This window comes from Saimiri boliviensis, chromosome 21 (genome assembly GCF_048565385.1).
Source record: "Saimiri boliviensis isolate mSaiBol1 chromosome 21, mSaiBol1.pri, whole genome shotgun sequence".
NCBI lineage: Eukaryota > Metazoa > Chordata > Mammalia > Primates > Cebidae > Saimiri > Saimiri boliviensis.
Genome location: NC_133469.1, coordinates 2,712,490 through 2,736,437, shown reverse-complemented (window position 1 = coordinate 2,736,437; position 23,948 = coordinate 2,712,490). Strand labels below are relative to the sequence as shown.

General features: G+C 48.1%; 1 protein-coding gene across 8 annotated transcripts in view; it reads left to right on the top strand.

Annotated features, from left to right (window-relative positions):
• Window positions 1–7,408: 7,408 nt before the first annotated feature.
• Window positions 7,409–23,948, top strand: part of EFCAB6 (EF-hand calcium binding domain 6) — a 274,102-nt gene continuing 257,562 nt past the window's right edge. For 3 of the 8 annotated variants that reach the window (XM_074390946.1, XM_039463214.2, XM_074390945.1), the window contains exons 1-2: window positions 7,409–7,498; window positions 10,991–11,179. Coding sequence is in view for 3 of the 8 variants with exons in the window: in XM_074390942.1 (XP_074247043.1) it covers window positions 22,200–22,270 (71 nt within the window). In the remaining 5 variants the exon portion in view is untranslated. Of the gene's footprint in view, window positions 7,499–10,990; window positions 11,180–12,862; window positions 12,965–13,974; window positions 22,271–23,948 lie in introns of those variants that run through there. The other 5 variants (XR_012515451.1, XM_074390943.1, XM_074390941.1 and 2 more) reach the window with 3 other exon arrangements.

The window sequence follows — 23,948 nt, the reverse complement described above, 5'->3', positions numbered from 1 at the left end:
GATGTTGCACCTCGCTTTATGGAGTCGGTCATTCCACTGCACCTGCTCTGTGCCAGGCGCTGTGCCAGGCCCTGAGGATGCGGCAGTGGGCAGAGAAAGTCCTGCCTCCGTGGACTTTGTATTCCATTGGGGAAAAGAGGCGACGGAACCCGAGATGAGTTCAGGCTCAAGCGTGCTGTAAGGGGACAGGGAACACACCCGTGGAAGAATGGGGGCGGGGTGGCCTCTGAGGAGATGGTGCTGAGCAGCAGGGGGCCCGGCTGCAGCTGGGTGGGCAGTGTGCTGGCAGGCGCTTGGTTTTGGAGGGGTAGCCATGAGCCAGCTGGAGGGCGTCACACACGGGTCATGAGATTTCAGGCTTTTGTACTAAGATAGGAAGGCTTGGGAGGGCTTACTCAGAAGAACACCTGCTTTGCCTTTTTAGAAGCTCTCCTGGCTGCTGTGTGGGTAGACCTCAGGGGCGTGAGCGGGGGGACCTGTGTCCCGGCTGAGAGTCACCCCATCTGCAAAGTGGGGCAGGGACTGTCTGAGAGCATCTCCAAGGTTCCCTAGGGGTCTGTGGTCTCAGGTCTTCGTGTGCTGGCTTCTGAGCGTGGTTCCTGCTGTGCTCACCTGGAGCTAAGCGAGGGAGAACAAGCCAAGGCCAAAGGCGCCCTGAGAACGGCGAGGTGGCCAGGGTCAGGAGGAGGGGGCCGTCGGGCTGGCTCAGTGGCACGGGGGTGTGGGATCTGAGCCGCGTCCTGAGGGTGAGGAACACCCGGACAGGCAGAGAATGGGCGAGAGTCCTGGGCAGCCCTCAGCCTGGTCCCTTCACACAGCAATCCACCACAGCACTCCCGAATGTCAGAGCCCTCCAAGTGTAAGCCAGTGATTGCCTGGCGTTTTGATTTCACAGACCAATTAAGATTCCAAAAAGTATTTTGGGACCAACACAGCATTGCCATATGTGTGTGTGTGTGTGTGTGTGTGTATGTATATATGCTTTTTGCCAAGCAAGACCCTGAACTCTCAAACAGTAGCCTTCAACTGCGGCCCCCGCCTGGGCTGGGCACGCCTTGCCCTCCTCCCGACTTGGCTCTGACACCAAGTCCTTTGGATCAGCACACATTCCACGGCTCTCTGACCTGAAGCAGGTAAGTCACTTCCTGCGGTCCAGAGTCACGATTTACACAGTGGCGACCGTCATTGTCCTGTTCATGTCAGAGGATGGTTCTAACAACAGTGATACTCCTTTGTGAGCATGAATGAAATGAGTCTATGTCGGTCCTGCCCCCTTGCCTGCCCACCAGGGCCCAGGGTGGCCAAGCTGCATTTGTCAGCGGGTGGTGGGGAGGTGTGTGAACACTGCTAGGTGGGCATCCATGATGTCCCCAGCACTGCGGAGAGACCCCCTCAGGTACAGGCACCGCCATGCAAGGCCCTGTCCTGGGAGATCTCAGTGGAGATCTGTTTTCACCCGCCCTCTAGGCCGTGGGCATTGCTGTTTGTGGTGGAAGGAGGGAGCCTCGGGCGTCCGGCAGCTCTGCCTGGCTGACTCCGTTCTCCTGGAGTTTGGCTCCGTTCCTGGCCATTGACACCCCCTTCTACTCTACTGTACAATGTGCATTTTAAGATGGAGAGGGCCCCTGGGTCAGGTGGCCCAGCATTACCCAGCTGAGGAACAGCCTCTGTGACACCCCTGGCAAGGGACATCCTGTCCCTGGTAACCTCACCAGCTTCTGGGACAGCCCCTCCACTCTGAGCCACCCTCGGCAGCTGCCGCCCCGGCCAGGGCCCTCAGAACGATCACCTCCCTCACCTGAGCTGCCCAGCCCTGCCGCCTCTGCCGGGCGAGCGTGCCCCCCGTGCTTTCCCCGCCGCCCCACCTCAGTGTCGTGTGGCTGCCTCCCTCGGAGACAGGGACGTCCAGAGAGTAGGGACTGTACCGTCAGGCTTTTCCTACTGTTCCTGCTTGGCCCACGGAGGCTGCATCTTCCCAGACAAGACCCAGGCTGGGCTCCTGTCTCCTCACCCTGGCCCCCCGCTTCCTGCCATTGCCCCCATTTCCATAGTGACGTTTCCTTACGGCCAGTGCTCAGGCCCCAGTCCTTCCTCCAAGTGCAGCCTGGCTCATGCTCTTCCCCACGGTCTGCAACATCCTTTCCGAGGTTGCTGGCTTTCCAAGTCGAGGCGCAGCTGTTTCTGGTGCCCTTCCTTCAACCCTTCTTTCTCTGTCCCAAGCCCAAAAATGTGATTCCCATAGAGCTGCTGGGACCTTCCTTGGCACCCCCGTCTCTCCCTCTCTTCCTGCATCTCGGGCATTTAGGAGCACCTGCCCGGCGGGCCCTGTGCTTCGTCCTGGTGACCTGGCCTTGGGATTCTGCCCCTAATTGAGTCCCTCCGTCCCGTTCCCGTGGGGCTCCACTCCGGCGACTGTGGAAGGAGGCCCGGTGGGAAGCGGAGGAGCCGGGCCCCGCAGTCCCGGCTTGTCCCTGGTTGGCTTCGTGACCTGCCTTCTCTCAGCCTGCGCTGTCTCTGTCCTGTGGCCTCCAGGTTTCTCCAGTCGATGGCTAAATGGGATTTCCTGGCATCCCTCGCGGCGCGCTGCTTTGCCCATTTAGACACACACCGCCATAACACACAGGCAAACGAAAGGGGCGGGGTGGACAGCAGCACCGCAGACATTCGAGGCGGGTGGCTTCAGGGAGGAGTATGTACGAGCCGAGGCTGCAAACGGGGCGGGAGCCGGGGCGGGCACACACCAGGAGGGGAGAGGCAACGCCCAAATGAGGACAGAACCCTTCCCTGCCGCTCGGGCGTCGGCTCCGGTGCCACTGTGCCCCTATCTGTGGGACTGCAGGGAGGTGCCACTGTGCCCCTATCTGTGGGATTGCAGGGAGGTGCCACTGTGCCCCTATCTGTGGGACTGCAGGGAGGTGCCACTGTGCCCCTATCTGTGGGACCGCAGGGAGGTGCCACTGTGCCCCTATCTGTGGGACTGCAGGGAGGGCCCCTTTCCTCTCATAATGAAGAGGTCACAGACCAGGTGTCTTAAAATTCCACCCAGCAGGAGCACGCTGTGCGTCCATCGACTCAGCGCCACAGAGGAGCTGATGGGTGTGGGAGATGCCGACTTTTCAGCTGATGGCAGGCTGGGCCGGCAGGAGCAGAGAGAGCCCAAGGCAGAAGCACCTGCCACGCAGCGTGGGCCGCGGGCACTGTCTCCAAGGCGCGCTGAGCCTCTGCCAAATCCACACATCAAACGACAATCTGATTCTCACACTTGGACCCCTGAATGCTAGCTGGCACTGAACGTCTGAGCTGCAGGCCTCCAATCTGTCTCCTCGCCACTGAGGAAAGGAGTCTGTGCTCTATTAAAAGCATTTTTTAAAAACCAGAGAATGCTAAATGTGTTTGAAAAATAAAAATCGACCAAAAAATACATTTTCTCCCTCTTTAGAGTTGTTATCTTTACATGTGTTCGTGGTGCCGGGCACCAGCTGGGAATGGAAGTCTGAAGATGGCGTGAGCAAGGCCCCACCTGCAGAGGCAGGGACTGCATCGGAGCCAGCCGGAGCCACTTCCCCCGTCCACACAGCCCCGGACACCACAGTGAATGGCTCGGGGCCTTCTCCCCCCGTGTCTCCGTCTCTCAGGGCGCCCCTTTACAATCCATGGCGCACGCAATTCCCAGATGGGGAAAGAATCTCTCAGATCCATTTGGTGGCCTGGCGCCCATCTCACTGCCACAGAACCACGGCTGTCTGCGCCCTCCGTGTCCCACGTGTACACTTCCCTCTGCCTCGGTTGCTGCTCCCCCACTGGACCTGGCTTACCCTGATTCAGTGCCTTCCAGGCACGATCTACTCCAAGAAGCCCTCTGCCAATGGTGGGGGTTCAGAGCTTCACCTTTGCTTAATATTACACTTCTCTGAACATGTCCCAGACACACAGCCACCTGCCAGGAAAGCGTCTCGAGGCCAGGGCCATGCTGCTCTCGCCTCCCTTGGTGTCAGGAAGTTAGCACAGAAGCGGTGCTCCATGAAGCCGGACGGCTGGAGCACTCCCAGCGTCTGACAGATCCAGCCTGGCTGTGTCACATCCGCTGCGTCCAGCTGCCTCCACTGGCTACTATTTGGAAGGCTGTCTCTGGCCCAGCCACACAGCTCGCTCTGAGACCCTGACCTGCCCTTCTGGCGTTTGCTTCCCTAACATCATGGACTGTTCGGCACCTTGGAAAGCCTTCCCCACCATCTGTAAGTGCTGCCAATCCATGTCCACCACCTGCCTCAGGCTGGCTTAACAACTCAATCTCCTGGGGGCCACCATGAATGAATCCCAGCTCACTGCCATCCTGGACACACCTAGGCTTCAGTTTTTTACCAGAGACCTTAGGGAGGTGTCTAGATTGGGCAGACAGGCTGATTTTTTTCTTTTTTTTTTTTTTTTTGAGACAGTCTCTGTTGCCCAGGCTGGAGTGCGGTGGTGTGATCTCGGCTCACTGCAACCTCTGCATTCTGGGTTCAAGCGATTCTCCTGCGTCAGCCTCCCAAGTAGCTGGGACCACAGGTGCGCGCCACCATGCCTGGCTAATTTTTTTTATTTTTAGTAGAGATGGAATTTCACCGTGTTAGCCAGGATGGTCTTGATCTCTGACCTCGTGATCCGCCCACCTCAGCCTCCCAAAGGGCTGGGATTACAGGCATGAGGCGCCACACCTGGCTTGACAGGCTGATTTTCAATGGGTGGTGGCGGCCGCCTCCATCCTGGGTCTCTACCACGCGGGGACTCTGCAGAGGAAGAGAAGGCCAGACCGTTCCTTGGCCCACAGGAGTGACTGCATATCCTCACTCCCTTCATGAGACGAAATGCGGTGGCACATACATTTTTTCCTTAGACGTGTGCCAGGAGTTGCAGCCCTGCATTCCGGAAGCGTGATGATTCCCCGGAATGGTATATCGATTTGCATTTGTTAACTGCTTTCAAGTTTTCTTTCCCGAGTAGCTATTTCTAGCCCCAAGTAGGCTGTGAGCAGAGTCTGTGCCTCATTCATTCCTCTGTCCCCATACTGCGCACTCGTTCCTAACAGGTAATCCGCAAATGCTTGTTACCTAACTAAAGGCAAATTAAATGCTAAACAGCACTAATGACAGGCTGTTGCGAGATCCAGGCTCGGTGAAGAGAATTGCTTGCGGTTGTCAGGGGCCTGCCTGTTGCCCAGGTGTCGGAGGAAACACGAGACTGCTCTTCCAAACTGCTTCTCGATTCTGGCGGTGAGGCGTTCTTCTAAGACTGCTGCAATATAATGTTTGGAGGGCAGGATTCATTAAAAAAAAATTTTTTTTTTTTTTTTTTGAAACAGAGTCTTACTCTGTCACCCAGGCTGGAGCGCAGTACCACAATCTTAGCTCACTTTAACGTTCACCTCCTGGGGTTCAAGTGATTCTCGACTCTGCCTCCTGAATAACTGGGATTACAGGTGCCTGCCACCACGCTCGGCTAATTTTTGTATCTTTAGTGGTGATGGGGTTTCGCCATGTTGGCCAGGCTGATCTTGAACTCCTGACCTCAGGTGATCCACCTGCCTCAGCCTCCGAAGTGCTAGGATTATGGTTATGAGCCACTGCGCCCAGCAGGGATTCATTAAAATTCTAAATACCAGTGTGTGACACCATGGAATCTTGTTCAGGAGCAATGAGACTAGATTTGACTCGTTTCCATCAAAGGAAACAAGCAGTAGCTATTGAAGGAAATTACGGCCTTAACAGTGTATCAGTCCCTTAAAGGAGGGCGAGAACATGCCAAGGCGCCGTGCTGAGCCTGCGGAGGGCCCCTCTCCAGGGAGGAGCCTCAAACAGATCCTCCAGTGGCCCCGTTTACAAGTCATAATCAATAATTTGTAGTGACAGTGTTTAAAATGTGCAGTTTAGTTTCTGGCTGATTGAACTCAAAGGAGCAGCTGCGTCATCTGTCAAGGTAAATATTCGAGAGGGAAAGCAGCTATTTTAGTCAAGAAAAAATAACCACAGGAGCTTTTCCAAAAGAGCTACTTATACCTCGTTTATTTTTATGTCATATATATTTTTCTCCTCCGCAGGGCAGCTGAGAGAGTCTTGTCTCCATTTTATGAGGCTACCAGAAGGGCAGCAGTCGGGGAAGCCGATTTCCCGGGGAGGGAGAGGCTCTCCGCCTGTGTGGACGCGTGCCGCCCCGTGCCCTGGGCTCGCTCTTCCTCCCTTCTCTATTCACAGACGTGGGGCAAACAGCACTTCACTTCTTAGGGGCGAGTCGCCCCTGCTGTTTATTTCTCCACATCAGGGCATCATCTCCGTCTGTAACAGCGTCCCCGAGGCCTGGGAAATAACGACGGACTCGATCTTACAGCCTCGGGGACCCTCGCAGGTGCACAGAGCCGTGGTGAAAACCGGCTGCAAACCCGCAGCACCTGCAGGGCGGGCACGGGGCGGCGGCCGCGCGGCTCTCCGTGATCCCCGTGCCTTCCCGACTGCGGAGGGCGTGAGCCCTCTGCGGGGATCCGTGCAAAGGCGGCAGGGCGCCCGGGACCGAGCTCCCCGGGTTCGCGTTCTGCTCCTAACCCTGACCGAAAGCGTGTCCTTGAACAAAACGCTCTGCGTGCCTCAGTTTCCTCTCTGTACAGTGGGAATAACCACAGCACCTACCTCGCCGGGCTGCCGTGGAGACAAAGGAAGGTCCCAGCTCCGTGCCGAGCGCATGCCCAGGACGGGTGAGTGCCCGGCACGGGGAGGCACTCCGCGGGGCCGGCGACAGCGGTTCCTGGCGCTCGCACGACGCGTGGCGCTCCCGCTCGGCCCCGTCTTAGTCATCACTCGTTCGCGGAGCGAACGCCAACGGCACGGGTGCCCGCTGCGGACGGGGGCGGAGGCTGAGGCTACGCGGCGGGCGAGGCGGGCGAGCCGGGTCCTCACGGGCGGACGAGCGGACCCGGGACCGGACCCGCTCCCCGGCGGCGCAGCGCGAGGCCCCGTCGGCGCTCGGCCTCCCGGAGGGCGCGGGGTGCGGCCGGGGCTGTGCGGACCGGACTCGTCGGTCCCGACCGCGGCCCCAGTGGGCGCGCCCGGCCTTCTGCAGACGGGGACGGGCCGGCTTCCCCCGGCCACAGGCCCGGAGCGGGTCGGCGGGACCCGGCCGAGCGCCCCGCGCGCGCGGAAGCCCACGCAACAGACACGCGCTCCCGGCACGGCGGCCGCCCGGGTTCCCGCGCCCTGGGGGGGCGGAACTTCCGGCGGAAATTTTCCCGGGGGCGGAGCCGCAGCGCCGGACCTGGTCCCGCGCCCTCCTCGCGCCTCTCAGCTGTCCAATCAGCGTTCTGCTTCTTGCCAGGCGCGCAGGCTCGCTCTCCAATCAGCAGCTGTCGTCGTCGCTGGGGGAACGGCGTCTTAGAGACGCCGGATGGGCAGCGCCTCGGAGACCCCTCGGCTTGGGGTCCGCGCACTCGGGTGCCGGCCCGGCTCGGCGGAGAGTCCAGGAGGGGGCCCGGGTAAGGCGGCATTCGGGGGGGCGCCCTCGCGAGCCACAGGCCGAGGAGGGGCCGCGGGGCGGGCGGCTCCTGGGGTCTCGGTGCCGCCCTCAGGGACGCGGGGAAGCGGCCGGCCGGTTCCCCGGCGCGCGCTCGCGGCGGTCTGCGGGGGCCGGGCGCGCGGCAGGTCCCGGGGCCCTGTCTGCAGCTTCTCACCTGCCGTGTCCGCCGCGCCCACGGCGGCGACGCCTTCCTGCCCGCGTCTCCGTGCGGACCGGCGGGGAAACGTGCGGGAAACGCCCTCCGTCTCCGGCGTACGACGCGTCTCGGGCCCCTGGTGTCGGTTGTGCCCACGGCAGCCTCGTGACTGTCGGGACGGACTCCCCGCGTGTAGACAGACGAGGACCTGAAGCTGGTGGGGCGAAGGGGCTTTCCCACGCTTGCGCGGCTCTCATGGGACGTTTCCGAGCCGGAGTTCGAACCCCTGGCTGCCCCGTGGCAGAAGCTCTGCTCTTGGACGCCCTCCGCGCCGGCCTGCACGCGACGACCCCGCCTGCCGCGGGGACTGTGCGAGGTGGCCGCCTGCACGAGGCTGACCTGGAACTGCCGTCCGAGTCCCCTCCTCCTGCCCCTCCTCCAAAGCTTGCCCTTCGGATGTCTTGCCCCTGTAAAGAGGACGCTGACTTCTTTTTCTTTTTCTCTTTCTTCCCCTCCCTCCCTTTCCTCCTTCTCTCTCTCTCTCTCTCTTTTTTTTTTTTTTTTTGAGACGGAGTTTCGCTCTTGTTACCCAGGCTGGAGTGCAATGGCGCGATCTCGGCTCACCGCAACCTCCGCCTCCTGGGTTCAAGCAAATCTCCTGCCTCAACCTCCTGAGTAGCTGGGATTACAGGCACGTGCCACCATGCCCAGCTAGTTTTTTTGGATTTTTTTAGTAGAGACGGGGGTTCACCATGTTGACCAGGATGGTCTCTATCTCTTGACCTCGTGATCCGCCCGCCTCGGCCTCCCAAAGTGCTGGGATCACAGGCGTGAGCCACCGCGCCCGGCCTTTCTCTCTTTTTTTTTTCTTTTTTTTTTTTTTAAGTGGACTCTTGTTCTGTCACCCAGGCCGGAGTGTACTGGTGCGATCTCAGCTCACTGCAAGCTTTGCCTCCCAGGTTCAAGCAATTCTCGTACTTGAGCTTCCCAAATAGCTGCGATTACAGGCGCCCACCACCAGGCCCGGCTACTTTTTGTATTTTTAGTAGAGTCGGGGTTTCACCGTGTTGGCCAGGCTGGTCTCAAACTCCTGACCTCTAGTGATCTGCCCGCCTTGGCATGAGCCACCATGCCCGGCCTTCATTTTCAAGAAGAATGATTTAATAATGTTTCTTAAAGTATATGTGTGCTCCTAAATGGGTGAACTTAACGGAAATGTTGTAAATAAATTCTGCTGACACACACTGCGGTTCATCCATTGCCTTTAATTCAGCAGATATTTACTTGGCTAAGTTCTGAGGATATTAAAGTGAGTCAGAATGGCCGCTTTGATTATATGTGAATATATTTGCCTCCCAGTCAATCTTACTGCACGATTCTTTGAGGAGGAGCATTTTATTTTAGTTATCTGTGCCCTTCTTCCTCTATGCTCATTTTAATGCTTGGTTCATGGTATTTGTCAATAAGTGCTTACTTGAGACCAAATCGCTCCTCCAAGGAAAACTGCGCGGTTCCAGCTGTCTGCTTCTTCCCCATATACAGAGATCTCTGTGGCCCCCATGCTGTGATCCCTGCAGCTGACTGGCACCTGGAGACAGAGCCAGCTCCATGAGGATGTTCGGTAGCCTGGTGCCTGCCTAGATCGGGAATCTGGTGGGAGGCCACTGGCTGTTAACAAGGCAGTTGCTTTAGTAAAGCTTCTGTGCAGCCGCGTATCAAGAGTGGTTGTCTGAGGTTTGTAAGTGCTGAGAGTCACAGAAGCTTTCCCCAGATCTCTCCTTCCTTTGCCAGGATTGAAGGATAAAGTACATAATGTAAACAATAAATTGTGAGTGAGGAAAAAAAAAAAGCTAACAGTCATTGTCTTCCTTTAAATACCACAAGTGATCTTTTTGTGAAGAATATATAAAAATATCCCAGGTCTAGGCTTGCAGAATTGTATCAAGTGGATTCTTGTAGTATTTACATACTAATTCACTTTCAGTTCAGCACTGCCTGGGATACTGTCACCTTTTGGAAGAGAATGTGTAGCGGGAAGAGACAAGTTTGAGAAAACTGTGGATAGGGATAACATGAATATGATATACTTTCAGTATTGAAAGCTTCATTTTCTGTTTTTGGTTTTGATCTTTCACTGGTATTTTGTTGACATGTTCCAGGTACCATTTTTACTTTTTCTTTCCATCTATTTGTTCACAGTTTTACTACTTCTATTTCTACTACAACGACTAATACTGCTACTGGCTAATACTAATTGAACACTTAACTGTGTGCCACGCAGTTTGGTTCTTCGTGCTTTTTAAATTTAGTCCTCACAAGTTGGTTATGAAAAAGTGCAGGTTGGGTGCAATGGCTTATGCCTGTAATCCTATTACTTTGGGTGGCTGAGGGAGGAGGATCACTTGAGGCCAGGAGTCTGAGTCCAGCCCAGGCAACAAAGTGAGACCCCATCTCTCTGGTGGCATGTGCCTTTAGTTCTAGCTACTCAGGGGGTCAAGGTGGGAGGATCACTTGAGCCCAAGAGTTTTAGGTTGCAGTGAGCTGTGATGATGCCATTGCACTCCAGCCGGGGTGACAGAGCGAGACTCTGTCTCAAAAAACAAAACAAGCTGAGTGCAGTGGCTCACGCCTGTAATCCCAACACTTTGGGAGGCCGAGGCCGGTGGATGAGCTGAGGTCAGGAGTTCGAGAACAGCCTGGCCAACATGGTGAAACCCTGTCTCTACTAAAAATGCCAAAAATTAGCCGGCTGTAGTGGTGGGCACCTGTAACCCCAGCTACTCCAGAAGCTGAGGCAGGAGAATCACTTGAACATGGGAGGCAGATGTTGCAGTGAGCAGAGGTCCCACTGTTGCACTTTAGCCTGGGCAACAAGAATAAAACTCCGTCTCAAAACAAACCAAAGCCAATCAAACAACCGAAACAAAACGCCACAGGGACACGGAGAGGTTAAGGGACTTCACAAAGCTGATAAATTGTAGTGAGTGTGGCTCCAGCTCCAGGATGGCCTGATAAAAGCACACACGGGGACAATAACCCGTGTTCTTGGTGAGTACTCTACCGCTCTCAAATAACTACAAGTCCTGCCAAGGCTTTGAGATGACTTGTAAGGATAGCTACAATGTGGCAAAATAGATACCTGTAAATCACAATCGTTAAAAACAGACAGAATAGAAGGGTATCGGAAAGAAAGTACTCAGATCATCTGTAACAGTTAATAAACTCGGGCTGTAAATTTAGCTTGGAACTTCTTGTCAACTCATGGAAAAACCAAAGTTAAAAAAATAGAAGGTAATACAATTTCTTTTTTTCCAGGCAAATATGGTCTTTTGATTCATCTGGAAAAATAGATCGAAAATAAATTTCTCACAGGGCTCATCACAGATTACTGAAAGGACCGAGATCACTGCTCAGTGACAAAAGCATGGGCTTACCGTCCTCACTCTTCAGGGAGAGAATGTGGACTCGAGCATTTGAGTTGACTATCTGAAAGATTTCTGAAGAGTAAGTTTTCGGTAACACCTCCTGAATTTAGTTTTTCTTCTGGGACATTGTAAACGGTGTTATTCTGTGCCCTGGGTTGCTTTCAGCCATTGGTTTGCTCATTTACTTAGCAGTTATTATTCACTGAGCACCTGCCGTATGCCAAGGCCTGCCTGAGCACTGGGGGTCACCAGGCGGTGCTCATCTCACTGCCGTGACACGCCTGGCGTCTCTGCCCTGCCAGTTCTTCCTGCTGGGTTTTTTTCTGGACTCATTTGTTTGTTTGTTTTTCTCTGCTATTATGATGTTCTGAGGTGAACCTATAACTGTCTACCTTTTTTTTTTTTTTTTTTTTTTTTTGGCCCAGTGCTCTGATTTATATTTCTGTATGTCCTCAGGGCCTAAGAATAACAGCTACCAAATAGTTAAAGCTCGCTGTATGCCAAGCACTCTACGAATGTCACCTGAGATCCAGCTACGGCCTGTAGAGCAGTGGCCTTTGCCATTTTGGGGTCACCTGCCTTTTGAGAAGTGGTCTAGAAAAATCATCTCACACAGTTTTGTATCTCATTGAGTCTGGAGGTCTACAAAAACACACACATGGGCCTTGATTCCATGCTAAGAATACTTGCTCGAAGGAGAGATACTACATTTGTCCCTTAGTATCTTTGGGAGATTTGTTTTAGCATCCCCTCAAAGATACCTAGATTCATGGATGTTCAAGTCCCTTATATAAAATGCGTAGTATTTGCGTATAACCTACACGATCCTCCCATATACTTTAAATTATCTCTAGATTACTTATAATACCTAATACAATGTAAATATTACGTAAATAGTTAAACTGTATTGAGACAAGGAAAAAGGTCCATACATGGTCAGCACAGACACAAACATCCTTATTTTTCCTGAATATTTTTGATCTATTGTTGAATCCATGGATGTGGAACCCATGTTATCAAGGGCAACTGTATCTCCCTTCGTCAAATGTGGAAACTGAGTCGGGAGGAGGTTAATTAACTTGCAAGTTCTTGCGGTGGGTAGTGGAGTCAGTTTGACCCCATGCCTGCTTGATGCCAAGGCTTTTGATTTTCCCACTGTTCAAGAGTGTAAATGCTCGATAAATGGCTGTTGTATATATGGAAGTCTGTGGAATGCTATAAAGGGAACTCGATAGTTGATGTGTCCCAAAATATAACAGAACATCCATTTGATATCAGTATAGACAAGGAGAAGATTTTTCTCAAGTGTTTGGATCTAACTGCCAAAACCTTTTGTGTTGCTTACAATTTTTTCCAATTTAGTCGAGTAATAATTTCCACAACCCCACTGCATGATACAGTTCCAACAATTTTTGCTTCTGGTGCCATTTCTGTTTGGCTGTGCACACTTTCTGCTCTTGTGTTGAATTTTTTTTCTCTGGATGCCAAGGCAGATGCATGGCACTTTTAGGATTCTGATATAAATAGCATGTGTTTAAAGCTGGACATCAGTACTTCTCTGGCACGTAAACAAATCTCTCAGTTAAATAGCCTTCTAACTGGGTTTTTGCCCGTGGTTAAGAAGTGTATTTGATGGTCTGTGACTTGATGCTTATTTTGGGGGTATTAGTTTTTATGGTCCTTGCCAATTTCTACCTCACCAAGTTCTGAAGTAATCACATTCATTAATGTCTCAAAATTCTCTTTGTTTTGAAAACCTCAGCTGAGGATGGTGGAAAGTCGGGGGTGAGCTACAGAACCCCTCACAGTGCCGTGGTCATAATCAGAACATTGTTTACCTTTCAAAATCAAGGATAAAATCAGTGTAAGCTTCTATCCCTGGCGGTGTTAGTGTTGATGACTGTAGTCCACAAGAGCAGAGGTGAATGGGGTGCTTGCTGCATGCTATGCCGTGTGGGGTATAAAAAGGTAAGTGGAGCCCTCGTCCCTGGAGGGATTTGCTGTCTAACAGCGGCCAACAGAAAGGTCTGGAAGCAGAGAATTAAAGTGAAAACTGAGGTAGAACTAGAGGAATAGATGGGAAAATTTAATACTTCTGCTTCATACTTTCCCCTCCCACCACCTCTGAAGCCCCACAGCAAAGCGATGGAATTCCGAGGGGCTTCTGTATGTTCTTTTCTTTATTAAATGAAACAATTAGCAAAGCACACCTCTAAGACTTAAGCTTTTTGTAAAGGCATGATTAGTTTTGTTTAAGGACGTTAGGAAGGTCTCATGAAGGAAGGGGATATAACCTCAGTCTTCAAAGGTTTATTGAAGTGTGCCAGGTGCAAAAGAAGGAAGGAAATTTTAGCACAGGCGTGAACTGGAACTCAGAAGTGAGGGGTGACGTTGCGTATTGGGAGCACCAGGTAAGACTGTAGCATGCCTGGAGGTAATGGCACCTGGAAGGGTCACCTGAAGCCAGGTGGTTAATGATGTAAATGACCTTCTATACCACAATTAAGAGTTTGAATTTCAGGCCTGGTGTGGTGGCTCATACCTGTAATCCCAGCACTTCGGAAGGCTGAAGTGGGAGGATCACTTGAGCCCAGAAGTTTGAGACCAGCCTGGGTAACATGGCAAAACCTTGTCTCTACAAAAATTAGCCAGGTGTGGTGGCACGCACCTGTAGTCCCAGTTATTCAGGAGGCTGAGGCTAAGGTGCAAGGATCACTTGAGCCCTGAAGGCAAGGTTGTGATGAGCCGAGATTGCACCACTGCATTCTAGTCTGATATCTCCTCTCAAAAAAAAAAAAAAAATGCTCTCTCTTCTTTTTCTTTTTCTTTTTCTTTTCTTTGTTTTTTTTTTTTTTTTGGAGACGGAGTCTCACTCTGTCACCCGGGCTGCAGCCGTGCGATCTCAGCTAACTGCAACCTTCGCCTCCTGGGTTCAAGTGATTCTTGTACCTCCGGCTCCCAAGTAGCTGGGATTACAGGCACCCACCACCACACCCAGCTAATTTTTTTGTGTATTTTAGTAAAGTCAGGATTTTGCCATGTTGGCCAGGCTAGTCTCAAACTCCTGGCCTCAAGTGATCTGCCTACCTCGGCTTCCCAGTGTTGGGATTACAGGCATTGACCCACTGCTCCTGACCCTATTTTTTTTATTTTAAAATTTTAAATTTATTTTTATTGATCCATAATCCATGTACCTATTTCAAGGTACATGGGATTTTACACATTCATATAATTTGTAAAGATCAAATCCGTATACTTAGGATATCCATCACCTTAAATATTTGTCTTTTCTTTATATTAGAACCATTCAAATTCTTCTCGTCTAGCTGTTTTGAAATGTACAGTAGGTTATTATAAACTGTAGTCACCTTACTGATCTAACACTAAGTGTTATTTCTTCTATCAGACTATGTATTTGTACCCATTAATCAACTTCTCTTCATCCTCTGCTCCCCTCTACCTTTCCTGGCCTGTGCTAACCACCAATCTACTCTTATCTTTGTGAATCCACTTTTTGAGCTCCTCCATATGAGTGAGAACATGCAACATTCTTCTTTTCTATACTTGGCTTATCTCACTTTTTAATCAGAATGTCACATAGTGACCTCCAGTTCCACCCGTGTTGCTACAAATGACAGAATTTTACTATTTTTTTAATGGCTGGATACTATTCCATTGTGTGTATGTAGCACATTTTCTTCATCCATTCATTTATTGATGGTCACTTAGGTTGATTCTGTTTTGGCTACTGTGAATTGTGCTGCAATGAACATGGACAGATGTCTTTTTGATATATTGATTTCCTGTTTTGGGGATATATACCCATTAGTGGAATTGCTGGATCATTTGGTAGTTCTATTTTCAGTTTTTTTTTTATTTTTTTATTTTTTTTTTAGGTAAGTCCACACTGTTCTCCGTAGTGGCTGTGCTCATTCACATTCCCATCAGCAGGGTACAAGGGTTCCCCTTTGTCTGCATCCTTGCCAGCATCTGTTACTGCCTGCGTTTTGGATAAAATCCATTTCAACTGGGATCAGATATCTCATTGTGCTTTTGATTTGCATTTCTCTGATGATTAGTGATGTTGAGCATTTTTTCATGTACCTGTTGGTTGTTTGGATGTCTAGTTTTGAGAAATGCCCATTCCGTGATTTTGCCCATTTATAAATCAGATTGTTTGCTTGCTGTTGAGCGTTTGACCTCCTTATATATGTATTCTAGTTATTAATCCCTTGTCAGACGAGCAGTTTGCAAATGTTTTCTTCTATTCTGTGAGTTGTCTTTTCACTTCACTGGTTGTTTCCTTTGCAGAAGCTTTTAGCTAGACGTAATCTCATTTGTCTATGTTTGCTTTGGTTCCCGTGCTTTTGAAGTCTTACACAAAAGATCTTTGCTACACCAATGTCCCGAGGCATTTCCCCAATGTTTTCTTCTAGTAGTTTCATAGTTTCGGGTCTTAGATTTAAGTCTTTGATCCATTTGATTTTATTTATGTGTATGGTGAGAGACAGGGCTCTAGTGTCATTCTTCTACATATAATTGTTTAGTTTTCCCAGTGCTATTCATTGAAGAGACTGTCTTTACCCATTGTATGTTCTTGACATCTTTGTTAAAGATGAGTTGGCTGTAAATGTGTGGATTTATATCTGGGTTTTCTATTCTGTTCCTATTTTTCTATGTGTCTGTTTTTATGCCAGTGCCATGCTGATTTGATAGTGATAGCTTTGTAGTAAATTTTGAAGTCATGTAGTATGATGCCTGCCACTTTGTTCTCTTTGCTCAGGATTGCTATGGCTACTAGGGATCTTTTGTGGTTCCATGCAAATTTTGGGACTTTTTTTCCTTTTTCTATGAGGAATGTTATGGTATTGTGGTAGGGATTGCATTGAACGTGTAAATTGCTGTGGGTAGTATTGCCGTTTCAACAGTACTAAATTTTTCAATTCATGAACATGAAATACCTTTCCATTTTTTGGTGTCCTCTTCAATTTCTTTCATCAGTGTTTATTATAGTTTTTCTTGTATCAATCTTTCACTTCTTTGATTAAATTGATTTCTATTTTATATTCTTTGTAGCTATTGTAAATGGAATTGCTTCCTTTTTAGTTTGTTCACTGTTGAGATGTATAAATGTCACCAATTTTTGTATGTTGATTTTGCATCGTGCAACTTTACTGAACTTACCATTTCTAACAGGTTTTTGGTGGAGTGTTAGGTTTTTCCTAAATATAAGATCATGTCATCTGTGAACAAGGCTAATTTGACTTCTTCCTTTCCAACGTGGGTCTTCTCTTTTTTTTTCTTAGTCTAGCCAAATGTTTGTTGACTTTATCTTTTCAAAGGACAAACTCAGGTTTCATTGATTTTTTTTTGTATTTTTTCTGGTCTCAATTTTTTTTTTTTAATCCTCTGATTATTTATTTATCTGTTTTTGAGACAGGGCTCTGTTGCCCAGGCTGAAGTACAGTAGCAGGATCATAACTCACTGCAGCCTCAAACTCCTGGGCTCAAGCAATCCTGCCTCAGCTTCAGCTTCCTAAGTACTAGGACTGCAGGTGCATGCTACCACCATTCCCAGCTTTTTTTTTGGTTTGTTTTCAGACGGAGTCTTGCTTCGTTGCCCAGGCTGGAGTGCAGTGGTCTGATCTCAGCTCACTGCAGCTTTCTGCTTCCTGGGTTCCAGTAATTCTGCTTCCTCAGCCTCCTGGGTAGCTGGGGTTACAGGTGCCTGCCACCACGCTCGGCTAATTTTTGTACTTTTAGTAGAGATGGTGTTTCACCATGTTGACCAGGCTGGTCTCGAACTCCTGACCTCCCAGCTAATTTTTTAAAAGAAAGTTTTTGTAGAGATGGGGTCTTACTATATTGCCAGGGCTGGTCTTGAACTCCTGGCCTCAAGCAGTCTTACACCTCAGCCTACCAAAGTGCTGGGATTACAGGTGTGAGCCACCATGTCCAGCCTCTGATCTTTATTGTATCTTTCCTTCTACTTTTGGGTTTGGTTTGTTCTTGCTTTTTGAGTTCCTTGAAGTGCATCATTAGGTTGTTTCTTTGAAGTCTTTTTACTTTTTTTTTTTACATAGGTGTTCATGATTATAAACTTCTGTCTTAGCACTGCTTTTGCTTTAACCCACAGACTTTGGTGTGTTGGGTTTCCATTTCTTGTTTCAAGAAATTTTAAAATTTCCTTCTTAATTTCTTCATTGATTCATTGGTCATTCAGGAGTATGTTGTTTAATTTCTGTGTGTTTGTGAGTTTCTGAGGTTCCTTTTGTTATTGATTTATAGTTTTATTCCATTGTGATCAGAAAAGATACTTGATAAGATTTATGCTTTTTAAATTTGTTGAGACTTGTTTCGTGACCTAAGATGTGGTCTGTTCTGGAGAATATTTCGTGTGCTGATGAAAAGAATATGTATTCTAGCTGGATACAATGGTGTATGCCTATAATCCTAGTTACTTGGGAGACTGAGGGGAGGATCACTTGAGCCCCAGGAGGTTTGAGTCCAGTCTGGGCAATCCAGCAAGACACCATCTCTAAAGAAAGAAAAAGAAAATGAAATGTGTATTCTGCAGCAGTGGGTGAAATGTTCTGTAAATATCAGTTAGCCGTATTAGGTCTAGCATGTAGTTTAAAGGCAGTGTTTTTTTGTTGATTTTCTATCTGGATGATCTATTCATCATTTAGAGTGAAGTGTTTTAAAGTCTCCTAGTATTATTGTATTACAGTCTGTCTCTTTTAGATCTAGTGATGTTTACTTTAGGTACTTGTGAGCTCTGACATGGGTGCATATATATTTATAATTGTTGCTGAATTAATCCCTTTATCATTATATAGTGACCTTCTTTTCTTTTTTGATAGGTTTTGATTTTTTTTCCCAGGCCAAACTATATCCAGCTTTATTAAAGATACTTTCGATAACCAATCATGGTATTTCAGCAGGACATGGGCAGACAATCACTAACAGTGTGTAACAACTTTCAAACTCCCTTTAATGGATTACTAAAAATCAGAAAGCCACTATCAAACCTTATGATGTCTTCATTTGATCCTCTGAACAGGGAAAGTTCAGAGTGAGGATTGAACAACTTTTCATGAGCCAACCATAACTTGTAGGAAGTAAAATGGAAATGAGATAATTTATCTGAAGATCCACAGTCAAACAGAACCACTGCTCTTTTGAGGGGCATCTCTGCAAAGCCCAGATTACCTGACACACTGGTAACCAATTATTGGGGGTCAGGTCCTAACAGGCATCTTGGTTTAAGGGAATTAAGTCTTTGCTGAAGGTGGAAAGAGAAAAGAGGACATGAAAATGAATTTGTTTTTCCCTTCTTAAGGCTTTCGTGCCAAAGTGGCTATGCGTGTCAAAGCCAGGAAATCCCTCCTAGTGGAACCCAAGAGGAAGCCTCTCAAAACTAGAAGGGAAAGGTGTTTTCTCCACATCACTGTAGTTCTGAAGACATTCTATTAGGTGATGTATTCCCCAAAAAACAACAATGACGTATTCTGTGTGCTAACAATATAGCTTAAAAAGTAAAATGAAATTCTGCGTTTTTATACAACTTGATTAAAAATCGTATTTCAAACTGTACAGTCATCAGAGGTATGCAGTTATTAAAAATGCGCACACTTCACCTGGCATCTTCCAACACCTTCAGCTTTCTATGCCTGGTCTGTTTTGGCATCTCCATATTGTGCAGGGTTATTGTCCTTCTTGCCAATGTCAGCTTTTCGCTTTTTCCCTTTGGGCACCTTCTCTCTCTTTTTTGTAGGGGCCCTTTTAAGGTGTGGGCTCTGGCTTTGAAGGAGCAGGTTTAGGAGACAAACTTGCAGGTCTCTGTGATTTGTCCTTCGCCTTGGTTTTATCTTCTTTCATGTCCCCTTCAGCATTTCTCTTTGGCGTGGTGGTGATGGCGGTCGGATGTCGGTGCCAGGTTTAGGATGTGGTAGCACACGGCTTCTTGTTGGCTAAGGGGCTGTCTCACCTCTTCTTCACACTGCTCTGATAGTCTTTGATTTGTGGCCTATTTTATCTGATAAAAGTAACGCTATTCCTGCTCTTATTTTGGTTTTCATTTGCATGGAATATCCTTTTCCATCCCTTCACTTTCAGTCTCTGTGTGTCTTTACAGGTGAAGTGGGTTTCTTGTAGGCAGCATATTGTGGGGTGTTGTTTCTTTATCCATTCAGCCACTCTATGCCTTTTAATTGGAGAACTGAGTCAGTTAACATTCATTGTTATTATTGATGAGTAAGAACTTACTGTTGCCATTTTGTTGCTTTTTTCTGTTTGTTTTATCAGTTTCCTCCTCCTTTTCTTACTGTCTTCCTTTATGGTTAAGTGATTTTCTCTGGTAGTATGTTTTAATTTGTTGCTTTTTAGGTTTTTGCATTATAGTTATCATGAGCTTACAGAAACATCTTATAACAAATTATTTTTATAAGATGACAGCTCATCCTAGGTCACAAAAAAGAATATAAACAAACAAAAAATAAGAAGAAACTCTATACTAATCTGCCCCACATTTTTGACTTTTAGTTACCTCAATTTATGTAGTTTTATATTACCTGTCTCAACAGGTTGCAGTAGCTGTTATTGTTTTTAAGAGGTTTATCTTTTAGACTTCATGCTAGAGTTTTGCACACCGCAATTCCAGTATTAGAGTATCCCAAGTTTGTCTGTTTCCTTAATTTTACCAGCAAATTTTATATCTTTGGTTTTGTTTTTTCTGAATGTTAGTGTTTTCTTTCTTTCACATTGAATTCCTTTGGCATTTCTTGTAAGACAGGTCTGGTGATGGTGAATTCTCTCAACTTTTGTCTGGGAAAGACTTTATCTCTCCTTTATATTTGGAGGATATATATATCTCTCCTTTATATTTGGAGGATATATCTGCTGGATACAATATTCTTGGATGGCAGTTTTTCTTTTCTTTTAGAACTTTGAAAATTTGTTCTTGTCTCTCCTGGCTGTATAATTTCTGTTAAGAAATCTGTTACCAGATGAATAAGAGCTCCTTTGTACATTATTTGCTTTTTTTCCTCTTGCTGTTTTTAGGATTCTCTCTTGTTCTTGACTTCTGAGAGTTTATTATATGCCTTGGAATAGTCTTATTTGGGTCAAATCTGTTTATTGTTCTATGACCTTCCTGTACCTGGATATTTATATCTTTCTCAGGTTTTGCAAAGTTTCCTGTTATTATTTCTTTGAATAAGCTTTGTACCCCTTGTTCTTTATCAATTCCCTTGAATACCAATAATTTTTTTAAAATTTCATCCTTTGAGGAAATTTTGTATATCCTATAGGTGATCTTCATTGCTTTTTGTTCTTTTTTCATTTTCCCCTCCAACTATTTTCAGATAGCCTGTTGTTAAGCTAACTGACTCTTTTCTCTTCTTGATCCAGTCTGCTCTTGGTAGTCTTTATGAATTTTTCAGGTCAGCAAATGTATTTCTCAGGTCCAAGATTTCCACTTGATTGTTAAAAAATTATTTCGATCTCTGCTAAATTTCTCTGTTAAAGTTCTGAATTGGTTTTCTGTGTTATCTTTGAAATCACAGAGGAGTTTTCTTAAAATTGCTATTTTGAATTCTTGGACAGACAGCTCAAACATCACTGTTTCATTAGGATCAGTTACTGGTTCTTTGTTTTATTTGCTTGGGAAAATCATGATTCCCTGTTTGCTGCTGCTTTTTGTGGATGTACATCTATGTTTTTGCGTTGAAGGATTAGTTATCTAGTCTAGTGTTCTCTGAATTTTTGTTTTGTTTTTATTGGATATATTAAGAGTCTCTTTACTGCTAGGTTGCTGCCTCCTTTTCTGCTGTAGTTGTTGGTACTCTGAGCTCAGGGTCACCTTGTATCTGGTAACTGCTTGGAATGCTGCCCTTCCTGTATAGAGGAGGTCCCAAAAGGGATGTCCCAGCAGTCTGGGAAGGCTGGCTAGGGTTTGTGTTCAGGAGACCGGTAGGACAAACCCCCTACAACATGTGACTGCTGAAAAGCCACTCTGATTTGGTGACTCCTTTTGTTGAGTTACAGAGCAGAGTTTCAAGAGCTGGAGATGGTAGTTCCACCTCCCCTTCTTCACCTGCTTTACTGCTGGTTGTTGTGAGGAAGACAGAAGGGACCACACTGGGGATGTGTGTGTGTGGTGTGTATGTGTGTGGTGTGTGTGTGTGTGGTGTGTGTGTGTGTGGTGTGTATGTGTGTGGTGTGTATGTGTGTGGTGTGTGTATGTGTGTGGTGTGTATGTGTGTGGTGTGTGTGTGGTGTGTGTGTGTGTGGTGTGTGTATGTGTGTGGTGTGTATGTGTGTGGTGATGTATGTGTGTGGTGTGTGTGTGTGGTGTGTATGTGTGTGGTGTGTGTGTGTGTGGTGTGTATGTGTGTGGTGTGTGGGTGTGTGTGTGTGTGGTGTGTGTGTGTGTGGTGTGTGTGTGTGGTGTGTGTGTGGTGTGTATGTGTGTGGTGTGTGTGTGTGTGGTGTGTGTGTGTGGTGTGTATGTGTGTGGTGTGTATGTGTGTGGTGTGTATGTGTGTGGTGTGTGTATGTGTGTGGTGTGTATGTGTGTGGTGTGTGTGTGTGTGGTGTGTGTGTGTGTGGTGTGTGTATGTGTGTGGTGTGTATGTGTGTGGTGATGTATGTGTGTGGTGTGTGTGTGTGTGGTGTGTATGTGTGTGGTGTGTGTGTGTGTGGTGTGTGTGTGTGTGGTGTGTGTGTGTGGTGTGTGTGTGGTGTGTATGTGTGTGGTGTGTGTGTGTGTGGTGTGTGTGTGTGTGGTGTGTATGTGCATGTGTGTGTATTGCATTGAGACATGGAAAGAGAAGTGGTGGTCGTACGGTGGTCACATGAAATCCCTCCACCTGGGAATCCTACAGTTTACTGTGAAATTCACGTGATCTGCCTAAGCCCTCCAGCAGCACAGTTCTCTGGCAGCTTGCAGATCGTTGGATTCTTTGACAAACCCCAAGTCTCCCTTCTTGTAGCTAGCATAGGCTGAGTAAGAAAATCTGTGCGCCAATCTGTGCTAACCCCATTGCTCTCTTATTTTTCAGAATTCCCAAAGTCAGAAATATTTTGTCTTGAAGGGAATGAAACGAAATAGCACCAAAACAAATGCTTTCAAAGGCGAGGGCACCCTTTCAGGCAGTACCAAAGCCAGGTGAGACGCTCCTCTTCACTGCGCGTCTGTGCTCGCTGATGTAGCTTTTGCACAGTATGCGGCCAGGTCACTGTGCGGGGCTTCAGGTCTCAAGAGAAAGGTGCTTTAAAAGTTGATCATGGGCCGGGTACAATGGCCCACGCCTGTAATCCCAGCACTTTGAGAGGCCGAGACAGGTGAATTACAAGGTCAGGAGATCGAGACCATCTTGGTCATGATGAAATCCTGTCTCTACTAATATACAAAAAGAAAAAAAAAATTAGGTGTGGTGGTGCGTGCCTGTAGTCCCAGCTGCTCAGGAGGCTGAGGCAGGAGAATCGCTTGAGCCTGGGAGATGGAGGTGACGGAGGTTGCAGTGAGCCGAGGTCATGCCACTGCACTCTAGCCTGGTAACAGAGCAAGACTCCATCTCAAAAAAAAAAAAAAAAATTGATCATGTTACCATTGTCACTTCTATCTAGTTTCTGTCCGTCATTCAGGCAACAGACATTTAGTGAGTGCTGACTCCTGTGCCAACATTTTGCAGGAATTCTCTCTCTCTTTTTTGGGGGGGGGGGGACAGAGTTTTGCTCTGTCACCCAGGCTGTAGTGCAGTGAAATAATCTCAGCTCACTGCAACCACTACCTCCCGAGTTCAAGTGATTCTCCTGCCTCAGCCTCCTGAGTAGCTGGAATTACAAGCACCCTCTACCATGCCTGGCTAACTTTTGTATTTTTGGTAGAGACAGGGTTTCACCATTTTGGCCAGGCTGGTCTCAAACTCCTGACCTCCAGTGATCCACCCGCCTCGGCCTCCCAAAGTGCTCGGGTTACTGGCCACTGCACCCGGCCAGGAATCCTCACGTAGATCACATGAGGAAGCCTTGCGGATGACCCTAATTTGGTACTCGGCGTGAACGGAAACACTAGACAGCTGCAGTGAGTTCGGAGAACCGTTCCACCCCGTCACTGTGGGACAGACGGCAGGGCCCACTCAACAATCCAGCTGTCCTCGAACCTAGATTCACATTTCCTGCAATAGGTGGCAGCAGCAGCAAGACTTTTAGTTCCTGAACCCTGAAGCCAGGAAGGCATCGCAGCCCTGCAGGATCTGAGGACATGCCTGGACTGGGCTGGGCTTGGCTGGACTTGGCTGGACGTGGCCTGGACTTGGCTGGACTCTAAACAGGATGTGCTCAGCCCTCCTCGTTTGCTTATAGGAGCTGGGAGATAGTGTCGTCGTTAGCGCTTACGTTTTAAGTGGCTTTGAGCGAAACGGTTTTGAGACGGGCGCAACTGTCTGACAGCATGCTTGTGTCAGGTTTTCTGACACAACTGCTGTTTTCTCAGTTGCCACATCTGTGTCTGTCATCGCGTCAGGTGTGGTGGGTCCGACAATATTCACGAGGTTATAGTGAATTTCCGAGATGGCTCCCGAAATTAGTTTTCTGTGCCCACGATACAGAGTATTACAATTAAAACAATATAAGCTTTTTTCTTTAGGATCTGTTCTGTGGGGCAACAAGACATTCATGCCTGTGTAAACTAATCCAAACCACAATTACTTAATTTGGTTCAACTTAACATTCATCATATTTTGGAAGATGACATGCTGGGCACATGATGAGACCCTACCCTGGCTCCCACGGCATGAACAGTCTGACAGGGAAGACAGACACTGAACCGTCACAGGGTGGGG